The sequence below is a fragment of the Archocentrus centrarchus genome, chromosome 6, assembly GCF_007364275.1.
Source record: "Archocentrus centrarchus isolate MPI-CPG fArcCen1 chromosome 6, fArcCen1, whole genome shotgun sequence".
NCBI classification, from domain to species: Eukaryota; Metazoa; Chordata; class Actinopteri; order Cichliformes; family Cichlidae; genus Archocentrus; species Archocentrus centrarchus.
The window spans coordinates 3,513,897-3,533,395 of record NC_044351.1 but is presented as its reverse complement, the minus strand read 5'-3'; the positions used below and the strand labels follow the sequence as shown (position 1 = coordinate 3,533,395).

The 19,499-nt window shown below is 41.4% G+C and overlaps 1 protein-coding gene across 1 annotated transcript in view; it reads left to right on the top strand.

The window, feature by feature from the left end:
- The first annotated feature begins 2,109 nt into the window (after nucleotides 1–2,109).
- agbl1 (AGBL carboxypeptidase 1) overlaps nucleotides 2,110–19,499 on the top strand; it is a 97,734-nt gene continuing 80,344 nt past the window's right edge. The window contains exons 1-2 of the mRNA XM_030730966.1: nucleotides 2,110–2,191; nucleotides 18,614–18,687. Of these exons, the coding sequence (XP_030586826.1) occupies nucleotides 2,110–2,191; nucleotides 18,614–18,687 (156 nt within the window). The remainder of the gene's footprint in view (nucleotides 2,192–18,613; nucleotides 18,688–19,499) is intronic.

Genomic DNA, 19,499 nt, shown 5'->3' with positions numbered 1-19,499 from the left:
CATTTTGTGCGTGCGTGCGTGTGTGTGTGTGTGCACGCGCATGTGTGTGTATGTGTGTGTGTGGAATAGAATAGAAAGCTTTTATTGCCATCAAACATGGAGTATGACGAAAATGTAGCAGCTGCCTCAGTTCAGTGCCTTTTCTTTGTAAAAGCAAACAAGAAGATAAGAAAAATACTGTAAAACCAGTATGTGTATGCTACAAAGGGAATAAATAAATGTAACAAATATACCAAATATTGCACAGAGAAGAATATATACCAGATATTATATTGAATGTACTAATACAGCACAGGGTTGAGGGAAACAAATAAACACAGTAAACATCACCTAAGCCGGACTGAAATGGCCCATGGACTTTCATCCGGCTTGTAAAAAAATCCCTCTTATGTGTAAGTCGGATAAAATCCGATTTATCAAAATTCTTCAAAATATCAGACAGTTTGGGGTCTAATATTGAATTTCACTGTAATGACTTTCTGCTTCATCTCTGGATTTGTTTCTGCAAATTTTCTAATCTCGTAAACACTCGAGCGATCTCCAGGAGTTGTTAGTGTTTGTAGTTGTGCATGAACGAGCCGATGTACATATTGGAAGTGGGCGTGATGGGAGCTGAGGAGGGCTTTAGCACTAAACTCATCCAATGTATGTGATCACATTTAATTGGAAATGCATTACAATGGGACCAGATTTTTCATCCAAGGTAGGCGAATATCCGACTTGTATGATCAAATTTAGGAGATGATTTTTATTGGAATTAACATTAGGAAAAATCGGGACCTGCAGAAGCCATCCAACTAGAGTGAAAATCCAATTTTGTGCCACTTTGAGTTAGGCGGCTTTTACTGTATGCCTGATATTTATAGTGAACAGTGTGCTGTGACCAGTGAGATAGTCAGAAGGAGTGGTAATGGTGAGGGTAAGGGTTAGGCAAGAGGTAGTTAAGATTAGATTAAATTAAGAGTCAAGGAAACTGATGTAAGTCAGACATTACACGAACTCGACTCCCTGAATATTAATCTAATGTTAACTACCACTTGCCTAATCCTTACCATTACCTAATCCTAAATCTAATGCAATCTCAGTATATGCCTTCACCTTTCTATTTTAGGATATATGTGGAGAGGATTTAGCACGTTTTTCACAGTGGTTCTGTCAGAGTGGACGCCCGGCTCATTTTGTAGATGGTGCTGATTTACACCAACACTGTTACCTTATACCAACCTCTCACACCCCCATCCCCCATTTACAGCCAGACACACACACACACACACACACGCACACAGTTGTTTTTCCATTTCTTCAAAGGATATTGCATTACCATGAGACTACTTGCATAACATTAATGTTAATCTGCAGCATGGTGGCTCAGGTTAGTATTGTTTCCTCACTGTAAGAGGGACATGTGTTCAAACCCAGCTCGGGTAGTTTGCATGTTTTTCTCTGGGGAAAGCTCCTGCAGCTGGGAAACATGCCAGGTTAATAATGACAGTCCTGGACTTTTAAAAAGACAGATTCTTAAAATCAAGCGTTTCAGGCTTATATAAAGTAAAACACCCCAAACCAAATAAACACGACTGCACCCTATGATTTAATGATTTAGATTACAGTGTTTGTCACCAGAGAGAGGTGGGTCTCCTCAGTGTGACTTTGTTACCAGATGTAGAATCTCCAGAAATAAGTAACACAGGTGTATGCACAGCCCCCCCCCCCTTCACACACACACACACACACACACACACACACACACACACACACACACACACACACACACACACACACACAAGCCTATATATTCACACCACCTGTCCTCCTGCACACACTGGTGTGCTGTTTCACATTTAGGCTACTAACCAACAGCAGTCAAAAGGCACAAGGGCATTTTAAAACCCCAATCAGGTGCTTATGAGTGCTGCTGACCCCACACCCTCTCCCTCTCCTCATGTACACTACCCTGGGATTCCCTCACACCAACCCCAAGTCAGAGGAGAAAACAAGGAAGGAAGGGAAATAATCTCCTTTTTTTATTTCCATTTAGATCCCAGTTTATGTGGACTGGACAGACAGAGAGGCTGCGAACACACAGAGAAACCAGTGGAGACACTTATAATGTCTGTTTATGGGCAGAACAATTTTACCTGGAATGGAACTCTGAGACAGCTGGACAGCAGCTACTCAGGCTTCTACACAGGTAGGCAAGACTGAGTGTGCGTTAAACACATGTAATGTTCAACAATTCCTTTGTGTTGCTTCCCTGATCTTGAAATCAAAGCTTTGTGGGGTCCACATGTTTATTAGATGACTTCTTTGGTGACTAAACATTTGACTCTGGTTGGTTGTTTGGATTAATTTTGGATTATCAGAAAATTTCTCATGCAAATACAGACATACACATTGCATGTCTATATATGCATTCTCTCCTCCTTTAGTTGCAGTTGAAAGATCTAATATTGGCATGTGAATTCATTACACATCCATTTATAAATTTAAATAATTTCAGCTTCTTTTGGAATAAAATAAATCTGAGGTTCTTAATGGCTTACATCCAGTACTTACACATCTTTGAACCAGACACCCAGTGCATAGATGTGACTTATGCTGTGATTTGGTGCTAAATAAATAGAGGATTTCAATATTATCTTTATCATTACAATTATCAATACTGAAAGAAGTAATCATACTAATAAACTGCAACTGTGAGTGTCAAAATGCAAAGAATGACAGTTATGGAAAGCAGCTTTTGCTTCTGTTGTCATGGAAAGGCTGACTGCAGGGATCTAGTGTCTCCAGTGCTAGTCAGACTGGACTGCTATCTCTGCTATGTGGCTCTTATGTCCTGAATGTTACCGTGCATGCTGTGTCGACTCTCCACAGTAATAAGATGTCAGATCAGAGGCATAACAGAGAAGAGCAAAGTAGCATCCAGTGGCCTAATGACACATAAGTGATTTGATTATATTAAAGGGTAGACAAGGAAATTGTCATTCTTATTTATGGTTTAATGTTTTGGTAATTGCCTAGTATTGTGTTCTGGATACTAAATGTTTACTAGATATTGCCCCCAACCAGTGGCGGCGATGACGGCCCCTCCCTGAGCCTGGTTCTGCCTGTTAAAAGCGAGTTTTTCCTTCCCACTGTCACCACGTGCTTGCTCATATTGTGGTTGTTGTGATTGTTGGGATTTCTCTGTATTATTGTAGGGTCTTTAGCTTACAGTATAAAGGACCTTGAGGTGACCGTTGTTGTGATTTGGTGCTATATGAATCAAATCAAATTGAATTGAACAGATAACTCACAGAATTTTGGGCTTGGCATTGTATTTTATTATCTCCGTTCTCCATGAATATTATATGCAGAACCAGAAGAATGATATCCATGACTAGTGCACTTTTTTCAGCAAACAATCAGAGAATGAAATGCACCAGATTTTAGAAATCAACAGAGTCACTGGCAGTTATGTGAAACTACAACTGTGTGTTGATAATACACGATCACGAAGCCACTCAGCAGACATCATGAAGTCTTATAGTCCCACTGCACTTACGGGAGGTCGCTGTAGTTCATGCTTGTTGTCTGTCACAGCTCACTGGCACGCTTAAGAGAAGATAAGGGTAAACTCTATGTTCCACATGTGTATGCCAGATGTTTTGACCCTGAACATTTCAACAAATATTTCCACTAATACATGCAAAATATTTACAGGCATTGTCAGCAGCAACCACTTATTGTCACCAAGATCTTCTTTCTTTATTACAAGCTTTGTCTTCAGCTTATTGCACATCAGAAACAGAGCTGGTGAGATGAAGTTGACAATATAAACTTATGTAGCAGTAAGTAGGAAATCTATTTTCCTCAGTACAAAGTGTAGAATTTAATAATTTTGTTGTCATTTTAAGCTTTTAACCCTGTGCATTTTGGCAAACAATCTTTACAATTGGATTTTTAGCTTACTTACAACTGAGCTGAAGTCGGGGGGGGGGGGAGCAGCTGGTTCATTCAGCATATGCTAAATGGCAGATTTAGCCCAACTCCTGCGTAGATTTACAGCTAAAACATGCTGTGGGAAAAACTTCCAGGGCTGTTCAAAACACAAGCTATTTTTTCTATTGCTAGTTTTGTCAGTTGCTGCAAACAGCAAAATGATCAGTGGTATAGACTGTTGAATAAAATCACCTGATTTGCAAGTACAAATAAATGTGTGTTTTGTGTGGTGGTGTATTGTGTGGTGGGAGGCTGGAGTGAATGAAACAACCTGTGTAGAGTTTTACAGAAGTGCAGAATCACTGACACCATCTACCACCACCAAATGATCTTTCACTGTTTAACACACTGTTGCCACTTTCCTGATTTTGTGCTGTTTGCCTTTTCTGTGCATCTTGCTGCACTCAGCAATGTCTGCACCTTTCAGCACTCTTTGTTGGATGGAGATTATTGTTATTATTTTGTATGAAACTAAACTTTTGAAAAATGTAATTTGGAGGAAAAATATCTTTAAAAACATTAATGATGACCAGAATATTTACCATTAGCTGACAATGACTCAGGGCTTTAAAGGTAGAAACACCAGACTATGAAAGTAAATCTGTATTATAACTTAAAGTATCAAATTCAAAAGTACTTTTTCTGCAGAAAGCATTTCTACTGCCAGCGTGTTACTGTTACGTGCATTACTATCACCTCTCACATGTCTAAGGTTGAGATCATTTTAAGTATTTTATGCTCTGTTGGTTGGTTAAGCTACAGTAATGCATCATTTCCTATAAAATCTTATATTTATAATGTAGGTTTCCTATGAGAACCACATATCTCTAAAATCAAGCTTTTCACGAGCTCAGAAAAGCAGTCTTTGTAAATTAAATTAATAAAGCCCAATAATAGAACAGCAGAAAATCAGAGCACACAAACAAAAAGGCCTGAGGAGTGTGTGACGTGGTTAACTGTCAATATTTATACAGGGATAAAACATATTAATGAAAAGTCAAGGTGATTACATTTGGCTCAACTGGCCAACAAAGTGATTTGTTACATGTGCTAATGTGGAAATGCCTGGTGGAGCCTGCACATGTTGAACTTGGCTGTTCCAGCATATTCCAGCATGGGAGCAGTTGATGTCCCCTCTTTATCATGTGAATCCTAGTTTAAGTGCTGAGTTATTAAAAACTGCTTCACACTCCTCACATCACATAGAATTATAAAAAATGATTAGCAAGAGACAAGTCTTTTTACTGATCTTACCTCAGTGCAGCATTCAATACTTTTGACCAAATTATTTTATTACAGAGTTTAGAGCATGCCATAGGTATTAAAGGTACTGCGCTGCAGTGGTTCGAATCCTATCTATTTAAAAGACTACAATTTGTTCATGTCAATGGGGAGTCGTCTTCACACACTAAAATGAGTTCCACAGGGTTTTGTGCGAGGACCAGTTCTATTTACATTATACATGCTTCCCTTCGGCAGTATTATTAGAAAACATTGCATACATTTTCATTGTTATGCAGATGATACTCAGCTTTATGTATCCATGAAGCCAGATGACACACATCAATTAGTTAAACTGCAGGAATGTCTCAAAGATATAAAATGACTTCTAATTTCCTGCTTCTATATTCAGATGTGTGTATGTGTGTGTGTGTGTGGGGGGGGGGGGGGTCCCATGATGCACTGAGTATTTCTTTTTCACTCACCTCTTTCACTCTGTTTACACAACACTCCACATTTAATCATGAGTTATTATTATTAGCGCTATATAAATAAAACTGAATTGAACTTGAATTGAATTGTTTTGCTTCTACTGGCTTTCATTCCTCTTCTCTCCAGAGCATACCTCAACATCTCCAGATTTTCTTCCACCTGCTTCCTCCTCTGACCACAGATCACAGTGTAGTCTGCAAACATCATAGTCTTCCATCTGTCAGCCTGTCCATCACCATTGCATACAAGAAGGGGCTCAGAGCTGATCCCTGGAGTGATCCCACCCTCACCTTGAACCCATCTGTTACTCCTAGCACATACTTCACCACTGTCTCACTGTCCTCATACATGTCCTACACCACCCTCACAGTACCACACTTTTGCACTCTATCATCTGCTTTCTCTAGATCCACAATGACACAGTGAAGTTCCTTCTGACCTTCTCTATAATCCACGAACACTCTCAAAGCAAACATCACATCTGTAGTGCTCCTTCTGGTATGAGACATACTACGGCTGACTGATTGTCACCTCTCTTCTTAACCTAACTTCAAAAACTCTTTCCCATGTCTTCATAGTAAGACTCATCAACTTTATCCCTCTGTAGATACTACAGCTCTGCACATCAGCCTTGTTCTTGAAAACTGGTACCAGTACACTTCTTCTCCATTCCTCAGGCATCTGGTTCAAAAGGTCCACTACCCTGTCTCTGAGACATCTTCATACCTCCACAGGGATGTCATCTGGACCAACTGCCTTTCAACTCTTCATCCTCTTCAGAGCTGCCCTCATTTCCTCCTTACTAATCCTCTGAACTTCGTGATTTACTAACCTTCCTCCATTCACCTTCTTCTCTCTCATTTTCTACATTCATCAGCTCCTCAAAGAACTCCTTCCATCTTCTCAACACACTCTCGTCACTTATTAGTACATTTCTCCCTCTATCCTCAATCACACTAAACTGCTGCTCATCCTTTCCAGCTTGTTGTCTCTGCCTAGTCAATCAGTACAAGTCCTTTTCTCCTTCCTTAGAATCCAGCCTCACATACAACTCATTTTCTGCCTTTTCCTTTGCCACCTCTTCCATTGCCATACGCCTAGCATCCCAGTACTCCTGTCTACTTTCTTCATTGACTATTCCACTCCACTTTTCTGTATTCTTCTTCTTGTGTCATCTCTTAATGCTGTTATTTATTTGAAAAAAATGTTTTCTGAATCTTTTTGCATATTTCAAATGTACAATTTCGGTAAGGGCTTGTTTGATTTGAACTCCAGAGTCAAATAAAATCCAGCCCCTCTCCAGGAGACTGGTTCCAGAACCTGAACACTGAAGAACCAGAACACTGAAGTGAGCCTATGTATAGCTATCATCTCCCAGCTTCACGCACTACCTCAAGCTTCTTTTCCACTGGATAGGTGACATTTCTTGGCCCTTTAGCTAGTTTCATCAACTGGGGATCACACTGTCAAGGGCTCTGCCCTTAACTGCCTGATCCACATTCCAGCTTACCTCTAAGTGACTACAGATGGTAGATAATGGGCTCATAGGACAGTTGGCCAATGTGGGCATTATAGTTTTTTGAGGAAACTGTTGTTATGATTTGATGTCAATTGAATTGAATTGAATTGATCCTGGACAGGCCTGGCATGGGCCCAGCCACGAGCCCGTCCAGCAGGCCTGGCTTCAGGGTGAGGTCCTGGTTCTTAATGTTCACAGTTCAGCTGTGGAATTAACAGGCTGCTGCTGAAAATTCAAACCATATCAACAGGTTGTAGCATGAAATGCAACTGCAGGTATATCTGACACTGACATGGTCGGTGCCACTTTATGAGTTTTGCTGATCATTTTCATGAAAGGTTGGATGGTGTGCTGCTAAGTTACAGGTTAGAATGATCTCCTCTCCTTTCATAAAGGATGGCCCAGTGTGTACTCTGCTAAAGGAGGTAACAAAGGAAGTACTGAAGCACCCTTCTGTAGTACATAGAGAATTTGAACAACTCTTAGTATGGCTGTTGGGGGTCACTGCACTCAGTTAGGAACCTTCGTGTGCACAACTGACTATTCAGCCCCCCCCCAGCCCCCGATTTAATTCTGCCAATGTTAATTCAATGGCTACATCCTTGCTGAAAGTGACCATTTAATCTGTACAACTGTTGTAACAACAATGCTTAAATAAAAGAGATTTAATGACAGTAGGCAACATGGTATGTGTGCTCTCCCAGTGTCTGTGTGGCACTGATTTTCTTATGGTACTGTTTTCCTCTCACAGACCACAGATCTACGTGTTAAGGTAACTGGTGACTAACTGGTAAGTGTGAGGTTGTTAAAGCTTAAAGTGCACAGAACAAAACAGATGTATGCATTAATGCACACACGTGTTCTGTAGTCTGGTCGTCAGAAGCACATTAAGTGGTTAGTAAGAAAAGAAAACTGCTATAAAGATGCAGATACTGTACATTAGAGTAGAGCAGTGTCTTTCACAATCTATAATATAGATGAATAACATTTCATTTATTATAGTGCGAGCTAAGGCTGTGTAAACATATATCTGTCCTTTTGCTCCTCTCCGGCTCTGTCAGTCTGGATCAGCTAGCCTGCGTGGATAAGGGTGGTGATTTATGGGTACATTTAATCGGGAAGGGCCTCCTTTGCTTCAAGTTTCAATTGCAGTGTGATTTACAGACTGGGGTGGGGGGTGTTAAAAACTGACATGCTTCAGATGCTGTGGGGCTGTGGAGCTGTTGAACCATAAATAAATAAATACAAGTCTGAGAGTCCACTATCAGCCCCTAGAGGCTGAAGGGTTTATTTCAGAAAACAGTCAAGACAAGAGTCACAAGAAACAACAGCCTGACATCATCGCCATTATCATTATTTCAATAAGGAGAGATTATTTGGAACGGTTGAACATTATTTATTTATATACAGAATTCAATCTATTTGGCGGTTAGACTCAGACGGCCAATCAAAGCAAAACAGAATCCCAGCGTTGATAGGAATTAGGGCAGGACCCCACCCCCCCCCAAGAGTCTAGATGCTGTTGGTGGTGTTGAAGATCAAGATGAAGGCTTGGGTTGCATGCTCTGTTGGTGGGTGATTTGGAGATGGGGAGGAGGTGGGTTGCACGAAAGAGTCTGCAAAGAAGAATGAGAGGTAAGCGGTGACATTTAAAGTATACAAAGTGGAGACTGATTGGCTTGAAGTACGCGGGCAGAAAGAGACGATTGGACTAGAGCACTGATGTCAGCTTTGAGTCTGACAGAACGGAAAAGCAGAAGTGTTGTGAAGAATAAACTAGCAGTCAAATACCCAGGAAGGCAGACAGAGGAGTGAATACAGATTTTCCTTATTGAACTTATGCCTAAGCTTCCTCATCATCATCACTCTGGTACCCTGCACTACACTGTGTCACTGCTGCTGTTCCTCCAAATCTACTCCACACACTGTATGGTGTAATGTGAGTGACAATAAAGTCTGTCTATGTATATATCATCACAATATGAACTGCCTTTTCCAGAAAGAGAGTTACTGAATTTCAGAGTCACTTACAGGGATATCAGGTTCTGAGTTTCTCTCAGACTCCTCCCCTCCACGTGAAGCTTAAGGAGCATAAAACACCATGAATGTGAACAATCATGTCATGCCTGATGGAAAAATGCCTTACATTTCTGAGTGAAGATGAGCCTCGAATGACTTTTCTCTTCTTAATTTGGACCTAATTAACTTTAAAGTGAGTTTCTGAATACAGGCTGCAGATATTGTGAATAGGTCCTGATTGCAGACTTTGATACACAGTCTTTGAACACTTTTTGACCACTGGAGTGGTGGCCTAGGGGAGAAGAAGAGGGTTCATCACTGAGAGGACCCTGGTTCAAATCCTCGGGCTGGCATCACTGTGGGTCCCTGAGCAAGCCCGCTCCCCGGGCGCCCTTTGGCTGCCCCCTGCTCCATGCTGTGCTGTGTATACTACATACTCCATGTGTGTGATGGGTTAAATGCAGAGAATGAATCTCACTGCATGTATATGTATGTGACAAATAAAGCTCTTTCTTCTTCTATGACTTGACATCAAAAAAAGGAGATAAAGGTGCACAGATTATTTTTGCAGTACCTGCAGTACATACATAGACCAGTTGGCCATTTGTCTGTTAAATGCAAAATGTTTTATTAAAACACTGCATGCCTTTTTCTGAGATGGGTCATACTTACTTCTTTGTTTCTGTTCTTGCCAGCTTTCCTTCCGTCACCTACAAGTTTTTGAACACTTTGCAGATGTCCTCCTGTGTCATTGGTGTCTCAGTGCTTGGGACACCAATGATTGATTTGATGGAATTATTTGTGATGCTTTGAACCTCTGCTTTACGTAATGAAATCTTTGCTAATATGTCCATATCCTGGTTTCCTTTCACACCTACCATCTGCAAAGAGCAGGACATTATTTACTACTTCCTTCCCCCGATGAACTCCTTTGTAGTTTTGGCAGTATGTTTTGGGCCATTATCCTGCTGCATGATGAAGGATCTCTCAATCAGTTTGGTTGCATCTTTCTTTAAATTGACAGACAAAATGTTTCTGTAGACTTCTGAGTTCACTGTACCGCTGCCATCATACGTGACATAATGAGCCCGTCCCAGAAGAAACCATGCAAACCCAAGCCATGACATCACCTGTTTCACCTGTCATTGTGTTTCACAGATGAGCTTGTATGTTTGGGATCATAATCAGATCCTTTCTTCCTCCAAACTTTAGCCTTTCATCACCTTGGTAATGGTTCATCTTTGTCTCATTAGTCCATAAAACTTTGAGACAGAGATTAATAACAATTAATGATTAAATGCCGAGTGGAGTATAAACAAAGTAAATAAGGTGAATGAAAAGAAACAGTGCATTATGGGAAACCCCCAGCAGCCTAGGCCTGTAGCACCATAACTAAGGGAGGGTTCAGGGTCACCTGATCCAGCCCTAACTATAAGCTTTATCATAAAGGAAAGTTTTAATCCTAATCTTAAAAATAGAGAGGGTGTCTGTCTCCTGAATCCAAGCTGGGAGCTGGTTCCACAGAAGAGGCGCCTGAAAGCTGAAGGATTTGCATATGAAAACATATGAAACTCCAGGTAATTAATCATCCCTCTGCAGATGATCAGTTTTTTTACAATTACTCTTTCAAGAGTCTTTGAGAGAAAAGGAAGGTTGGAGATTGGTCTATAATTAGCTAAGACAGCTGGGTCAGTGATGGCTTTTTAAGTCATAGTTTAATTACTGCCATCTTAAAAGACTGTGGTACATAGCCAACTAATAAAGACAGATTGATCATATTTAAGATTTAATCATTAATTAATGGGAAGACGTATTTGAGCAGTCTAGTAGGAATGGGGTCTACTAAACATGTTGATCATTTGGAGGAAGTAACTATTGAAGTTAACTCAGAAAGATCAATCAGAGAGTGCTACTAAAGTACTAAAAATACTAAAAATTATTAAAACTACACTACAGTACAGTACTAAAAATAACTGTACACAAAGATATGTCTGTGAGATGGCTATGAATAATTTTATCTCTGATGGTTACATTTTTGTTCATGAAGTCACTACTAGTTAAAGTGAAAGGAATACTCGGCTCTACAGAGCTCTGACTCTTTGTCAGCCTGGCTACAGTGCTTAAAATAAACCTGGGGTTGTTCTTATTTTCTTCAATTAATGATGAATAGTAAGATGTCCTAGCTTTACGGAGGGCTTTTTTTTTTTTCATAGAGCAACAAACTATTTTTCCAGGCTAAATTAAGATCCAGTATTAAGTATTAGAATTAAGTAAGTATTAAGTAAATTAACTATCCACAGTCGAACGCAGTGAGGATGTAAAACTATTGACGAGATAATCGACCTCACTGGGAGCAGAGTTTAGGTAGCTGCTCTGCACTGTGTTGGCACTGAAGAGCATAACAATGAAGGAATTAGATCCTTAAACTTAGTTACAGCACTTTCAGAAAGACTTCTAATGTAATAAAACTTATTCCCCACTGCTGTGTAATCCATTAAAGTAAATGTAAATGTTACTAAGAAATGATCAGACAGGAGGGGGTTAAAAACTGTTAGGTCTTCAGTTTCTATGCCATATGTCAGGACAGGATCCAGAGTATGATTAAAGTGGTGGGTGGGCTCCTTTACATTTTGAGAGAAGCCAATTGAATCTAACAATAGATTAAATGCAGTGTTGAGGCTGTCATTCTCAGCATCTACATGGATGTTAAAATCACCCACTATAATTATTTTATCTGAACTGAGCACTAAATCAGATAAAAAGTCTGAGAAATCAGACAGAAACTCTGAGTAAGGACCAGGTGGACGATAGATAATAACAAATAAAACAGGTTTTTGTGTTTCCCAATCAGGATGGGCAAGACTAAGACAGATTTTTAAGAATTAAAACTCTCTCTGGCATCTCTTCATTGGCTCCCTGTTAAATCTAGAATAGAATCCTTCTCCTCACATACAAGGTCTTGAATAATCAGGCCCCATCTTATCTCAAAGACCTCATGTGATGGTATGCAAAAATTTGGGCACCCCTGATAATTTTCATGATTTTCCTTTATAAATCATTGGTTGTTTGAATCAGCAATTTCAGTTAAATATATCATATAGCAGAGAAACACAGTGATATATGAGAAGTAAAATGAAGTTTATAGGATTTACATAAAGTGTGCAATAATTATTTAAACAAAATTAGGCAGGTGTATAAGTTTGGGCACCCTTGTGGTTTTATTGATTTGAATACCTTTAGCACTAATTATTGGAACACAAAATTTGTTTTGTAATCTCATTGACCCTTGACCTACATACACGGGTGAATTCAGTTATGAGAAATGGTTAAGCTGGCCAATTGAAAGTGTTTCTCCTCTTTGCATCTTCTCTGAAGAGTGGCAACATGGGAGCCTCAAAACAACTCTCAAATGGACTGAAAACAAAGACTGTTCAACATCGTGGTTTAGGGGGATTCATTCCTCCGTGAATCGCCACCTTATCGTGGTGGAGGGGTTTGTGTGTCCCAGTGATCCCAGGAGCTATGTTGCCTGGGGGCTTGTCCTCCTGGTAGGGTCTCCCATGGCAAACTGGTCCTGGGTGAGGGTCCAGACAAAGAGTGGTTCAGAAGACCCCTGTGTCTGCACCAACAAGGGAACAGTTTACCCTGCCCGGGATAGGGTTACCGGGGCCCCACCCTGGACACAGGCCTGGGGAGGGAGCTCGAGGGAGAGCGTCTGGTGGCCGGGCATTAGCCTGTGGTGCCCAGACGGGCGCAGCCCGAAGAGGTTACATGGGCCCGCCCTCCTGTAGGCCCACCACCTGCAGGAGGCGTCGTAGGGGTCAGGTGCAGTGTGTGTTGGGCAGTTGCCAAGGGCGGAGGCCCTGATGGACAGATTCCCGGTTATCAAGACTGGCTATTGGGACATAGAATGTCACCTCTCTGGTGGGGAAGGAGCCTGAGGTAGTACATGAGGTTGAGAGATACCAGCTAGATATAGTTGGGCTCACCTCAATGCATGGCCTGGGCTCTGGAACCAGTCTCCTGGAGAAGGGCTGGACTCTGTTCCAGTTGGAGTTGCCCTCGGTGAGAGGCGGCAAGCTGGTGTGGGTATTCGTGTATCTCCCCAGCTTGCTGCCTGCACGTCAGAGTTTTCACTGGTGGACGAGAGGGTTGTTTCCCTGCACCTTTGGGCCGGGGAACAGGTCCTGACTGTTGTTTGCACTTATGCACGAATGACCTATAAGTCTGAGGCCATGGTCCTCAGCCGGAAAAGGGTGGAGTGCTCTCTCCGACTCAGGGACGAGTTCCTGCCTCAAGTGGAGAAGTTCAAGTATCTCGGGGTCTTGTTCACAAGTGATGGGAGAAGGGAGATCGGGGCTGCATCTGCAGTGATGCGGACGCTGCACCGGTCTGTCAAGGTGAAGAGGGAGCTTAGTGTAAAACCAAAGCTGTCAATTTACTGATCAATCTACGTTCCTACCCTCACCTATGGTCACGAGCTTTGGTTAGTGACCGAAAGAATAAGATCGCGACTAAGGGTGGCTGGCCTCTCTCTTAGAGATAAGGTGAGGAGTGCGGCCATCTAGGAGGGGCTCAGAGTAGAGCCGCTGCTCCTCCACATCAAGAGGAGCTAGTTGAGGTGGCTCGGGCATCTGATTAGGATGACGTGTTCCAGGCATGTCCCACCGGGAGGAGGCCCCGTGGTGGACCCAGGACAAGGTGGGGAGATTACATCTCTTGGCTGGCCTGGAAATGCCTTGGGGTCCCTCCGGATAAGCTGGAGGAGGTGGCTGGGGAGAGGGAAGCATGGGCTTCTCTGCTTGGGCTCCTGCCCCTGCGACCCAGCCCCAGATAAGCAGAAGAGAATGGATGGATGGTTTTGGAGAATGATCCAAAAAGCTCTCTCAGAGATTTCAGCTGTCAGTTTCCACTGTGAGGAACATAGTGAGGAAATGGAAGACCACAGGCACAGTTCTAGTTAAGGCCTGAAGTCTCAGATAGGCAGAGGCAAAGGATCGTGAGAACAGTCAGTCAACCCACAGAGCAGCTCCAAAGACCTACAAAATCATCTTGCTGCAGATGGTGTCACTGTGCATCGTTCAACTATTCAGCGCACTTTACACAAGGAGAGGCTGTATGGGAGAGTAATGCAGAAGAAGCCTTTGCTGCACACACCCCACAAACAGAGTCACTGAGGTCTGCTAAAGCACATTTGGACAAGCCAGCTTCATTTTGGAATAAGGTGCTGTGGACTGATGAAACTAAAATTGAGTTATTTGGACATAACAAGGGGCGGTATGCATGGTGGAAAAAGAACACAGCATTCCAAGACAAACACTTGGTACCCACAGTAAAATTTGGTGGTGGTTCCATCATGCTGTGGGGCTGTGGGGCCAGTGCAGGTACTGGGAATCTTGTTAAAGTTGAGGGTCGCGTGGATTCCAGTCAATATCAGCAGATTCTTGAGAACAATGTTCAAGAATCAGTGACAAAGTTGAAGTTGCACCGGAGCTGGATACTTCAACAAGACAATGACCCTAAACACTGCATAAATTCTACTAAGACATTCATGCAGAGGAACAAGTACGACGTTCTGGAACGGCCATCTCAGTCCCAGACCTGAATATTATTGAAAATCTGTGGTGGGATTTAAAGCAGGCTGTCCGTGCTCGGAAACCATCAAACATGACTGAACTGGAGATGTTTTGTAAAGAATGGTCCAAAATACCTTCAACCAGAATCCAGACTCTCACTGGAAGCTATAGGAAGCATTTAGAGGCTGTTATTTCTGTAAAAGGAGGATCTACTAAAGGAAGTTTTATTTTGTTACATGGTTGTTACATACTTTTGTAAGAAAAAGATGTCCTCAGATGTGGACACTGGGATTATTTTATAGCATAACACAACAAAAACAACATGACTTAACAAAGTATAAAATACTCTTGAGAGCAATGAAGTATAAGGTGCAGCAAAGCCAAAATGTAATGTCCCCATATGTGGACGTAGGGTCCCAGGAGGTTAACTGAAATTGCTGATCTGAACAACCAATGATTTATAAAGGAAAATCATGGAAATTATCAGGGGTGCCCAAACATTTGCATAGTCCCATATCACCCCAACAGAGCACTTCGCTCTCAGACTGCTGGCTTACTTGTGGTTCCTAGGATACTTAAGAGTAGAATGGGAGGCAGAGCCTTCAGCTTTCAGGCGCCTCTTCTGTGGAACCAGCTCCCAGCTTGGATTCAGGAGACAGACACCCTCTCTATTTTTAAGATTAGGCTTAAAACTTTACTTTATGATCAAGCTTATAGTTAGGACTGGATCAGGTGACCCTGAACCCTCCCTTAGTTATGCTGCTATAGGCCTAGGCTGCTGGGGGTTTCCCATAATGCACTGTTTCTTTTCATTCACCTTATTTACTTTGTTTATACTCCACTCGGCATTTAATCATTAGTTATTATTAATCTCTGTCTCTCTTCCACAGCATGTCTTTTGTCCTGTCTCTCTCCCCTCAGCCCAACCGGTCAGCAGATGACCCCCCCCTCCCTGAGCCTGGTTCTGCTGGAGGTTTCTTCCTGTTAAAAGGGAGTTTTTCCTTCCCACTGTCACCAAGCGCTGCTCATAGGGGGTCGTTTTGACTCTTGGGCTTTCTCTGTATTATTGTAGGGTCTTTACCCACAATACAAAGCGCTTTGAGGTGACTGTTTGTTGCAATTTGGCGCTATATAAATAAAATTGAATTGAATTGAATATTGATGAGTGTTGTTTCCTGAACTTTCCTCAGGAGGTTTTAATTAGCCATTACAGTCTATTTTCTTGCAGCAGTAAACACATTTTTTTCTATTAGTCTTATTTATATAATGATGTCATCTATTTTTTGATACAAAAATGTAAATGATTACAAAGTGCAGACTACAAAGTTAGTCCTTGTATGATCTAATATTGCAAATCTTGTCAGAAGGTGATGTTAAGTCCTAAGAAATAAATGAGAACAACTACTAAATAAAATAAATAATAGATGACAATTCGTATATATTATCTAAATAACATAAGAAGTAATGAAAAAGTTTACTGAGAGTAAATTAGAATACAACACTACTTATACAACAGCAGTAGCGAGCTGTGAGCAGTTGCTATGTGTGCTGCTCTCCTCTAATGAGTCATAGATGGAAAGCCAAGACACCCACATCACTGTTCCAGCCTGCTGTCTGAAGGCATCAGTGAAGTTAGACAGCTGGAGCAACATAGAGGGCTCTCCTCTCATTATTGTGGAAATGGAAATGTGTGTGGTTGTGCAGCATATGGCTGTGTCCAGCCAGGGGAATCCTGTCTTGGAGAGCAATATGTCTATAATTTCACCTGCAGATTACATTTCTGATGGGAATGTTATAGCATTTTTCAGTGGTTATATGGAAGTCTGAAAGCATTTGTTTGATGCAATGTTGTATTACCTTAAAGTGTGAATTTGTATGTGTGTGTGTGTGTGAGTGTGTGTGTGTGTGTGTGTGTGTGTGTGTGTGTGTGTGTGTGTGTGTGTGTGTGTGTGTGTGCGAGAGAAAGAGAGAAAGAGGGAGGGAGAGGAACACTAATAGACAGACAGAGTGGGTCGAGCTGAAGGACACGGTGGTTGAGAATATCCATCGTTAATCCTAACTTTCAACCAAGTAGCTTAAAGCCAGCTTTCCAGCCCCCATGAACTTTACAGCATGCTGACCCTTCATATGCACGCGCGCACACACACACACACACACACACACACTGACAAGAAAAGAAAGTAGTGACTGAGACAGGGTAATATATTATGTCAGGGGTGTAGGTTTGGTATTAACATTGGTAAGGACATGGGCTGACTCGGGTTCTGGGGGGGCTTCCCCCTCAGTGCCAAAACGGGGTCCAGTGCGGTGCTACTTACACCCACGTACCACAGAGGTGGTATTTCAATCAGAAGTATTGGTAGGGACACAAATGCTGTCATTTGATTGGCGTCCCTGCTGTCCCTACCTAATTCTACACTCCTGTTTTATATATAAATTCCATCCATCCATCCATCCATCCATCCATCCATTCATCCATCCATCCATCCATTTTCTTCCACTTATCTGGGGTCTGGTTGTGGGGGCAGCAGCCTAAGCAGAGAAGCCCAGACTTCCCTCTCCCCAGCCACCTCCTCCAGCTCATCCTTGAGGGACCCCAAGGCGTTCCCAGACCAGCTGAGGGATATAATTATTTGTAAAAAATGTTTTGAATCATATATAATTTTCTTTCCACTTCACAATTGTATACCACTTTGTGTTGGTCTTTCACATTAAATTTCAGTGAAATATATTTATGTTTGTGGTTGTAATGTGACAAAATATGGAAAAGTTCAAGGTGTATGAATACTTTTGCAAGCCACTGTATCTCAGCAGCAGCTAAAATACCTGTGTTACTCTCTGTTACCATAGAGGAATATAGAATGTCTGTCTATCCTTCATGCTTGATCGTCTTAAAAAATGTGCATCAGCTCGAAAGCTGAAGGTTCTGTTTTTTATTTGAACTTTATTTGAAGATTTGATCTCTTTAGTTGCTGGTTTAACTCTGTGTTTTGGTCATTATCTTGTTGCTAAATATAGAATGAATCTAAAGTTGAATAAATTATTATGTGGATCAATACATGAGTGCTTTCATCCTGGCAGTTATTGAGGTTCAGTCAAGTAAGCAGCAATGAATGCACTGTACTATATTGTCTGTGTTAGCGTACGGTGGTACTGAATATAGTTTGTGCCCTGCAGCTGCCCCACTGGTCTTGTCAGGGCCTTTTTATAGTGGCAGTCTTCTCAGCACCACAGCACAAATGTTTTCTGGAGCTCTTTATCCTGGAGGGGTAGGGTTACACACACAGTCACGTGTGTGCAGTTAAACACAATAACGCACACATATAATCGGTTTTCTTTGTCAAGAATGAACAAAGCTGTCTGATGCAAAACCGTAAAAAATACTTTTCTTGTATTCATTGGATGTTTTAAAATGATCTTTTCTCATGTGTTTTATGATAGAGTAAAAAAGACTGTGCAGAAATTACACACACTGTCAGGAAGACATCTACTTTACTTAAACACATGTGCAGCAATGAGACACACACCAGCACGCATGCCCCCTCCCTGGCCCTGGTGGGTATAGACTCTCTGTGTCACTCCTCTGTGTTTAGACCTGTTCAGGGAGAAAACAAGAGAGACAGATGCTAGAAGTGTGTCTGTGTGTGTGTGTTTGAAGTACTGTTTGCGTGTTGGTGAGGACACTTTTCGGATCTCAGTCTGTCCAAGTCCTCATTGCTGATCCTTTGTCCTTTTGCCGGTTTGTCTGTAAAATACGTTGTTCACCTGTCACCTTTTTATTTGTCCATCTGTTTGACTGGAACAGGACTCGGCCAACCAAGCATGACAGCCTCCTCAAGCTCCTCCAGCGGCTTAGAGGTCCTCCTTTCAGCTCTGCAGGTATGAGCTCCTGATGTGATGTGTTGGTAAAAAGATCTAAAGAAACTGTTAGCTGTAATAGTCTTTATGTTGCCCTGTCCTGGTTTTGTAATATTAACATTTACAATGCAGCACAACTAACCACATAAGGTCAGACTTAACACCTTTGATGAATAGGTAATAGGCTTCTGCCATTACAAAAAAAACAAACAAACAAACAAAAAAAAAAAAAAAAAAAAAAATATATATATATATATATATATATATATATATATATATATATATATATAATGTTCTGGGGATAGATTCAACAATACAGGTGCAAGAAAGTTAAAGTAGAAGAAGTTAAACCTGAAATAACACTGAAAAAGAAGTTGATTAACTTCCACATGAGCTTTAATGTGTGCTGGGAGTGTTAAAAAATGATTCATTTGGGGAGATAAAAAAGAACTAAAATGTATTTTGGGTGATTTGCCTGATTTATACAAGGCTGGAATAATGCCCTCTGTGTTCCCTGTTTGGATTCATGGTTCATGAGATTTTGTACTTTGCATGTGGTGTACTTTGCAGACCTGCAATGGGTTATTGCTGCATCAAACATGTATCAAATGTACATCAAGCTTGATACACATTCATACGCTGTATCAGGTTCACATTATTTGGTTTGTGGTTGACAGTGGATCCTTAGAAAATGTAGTGACATAAAAATAATAGCAATAATATTGAATATAATCCTTGGTCCTGCATCAGCAGTTTACTATGAGCTTTAAATAAAAGTTAACTGTATGCAACTGCAACACAAGGGACTATCTATCTATCTATCTATCTATCTA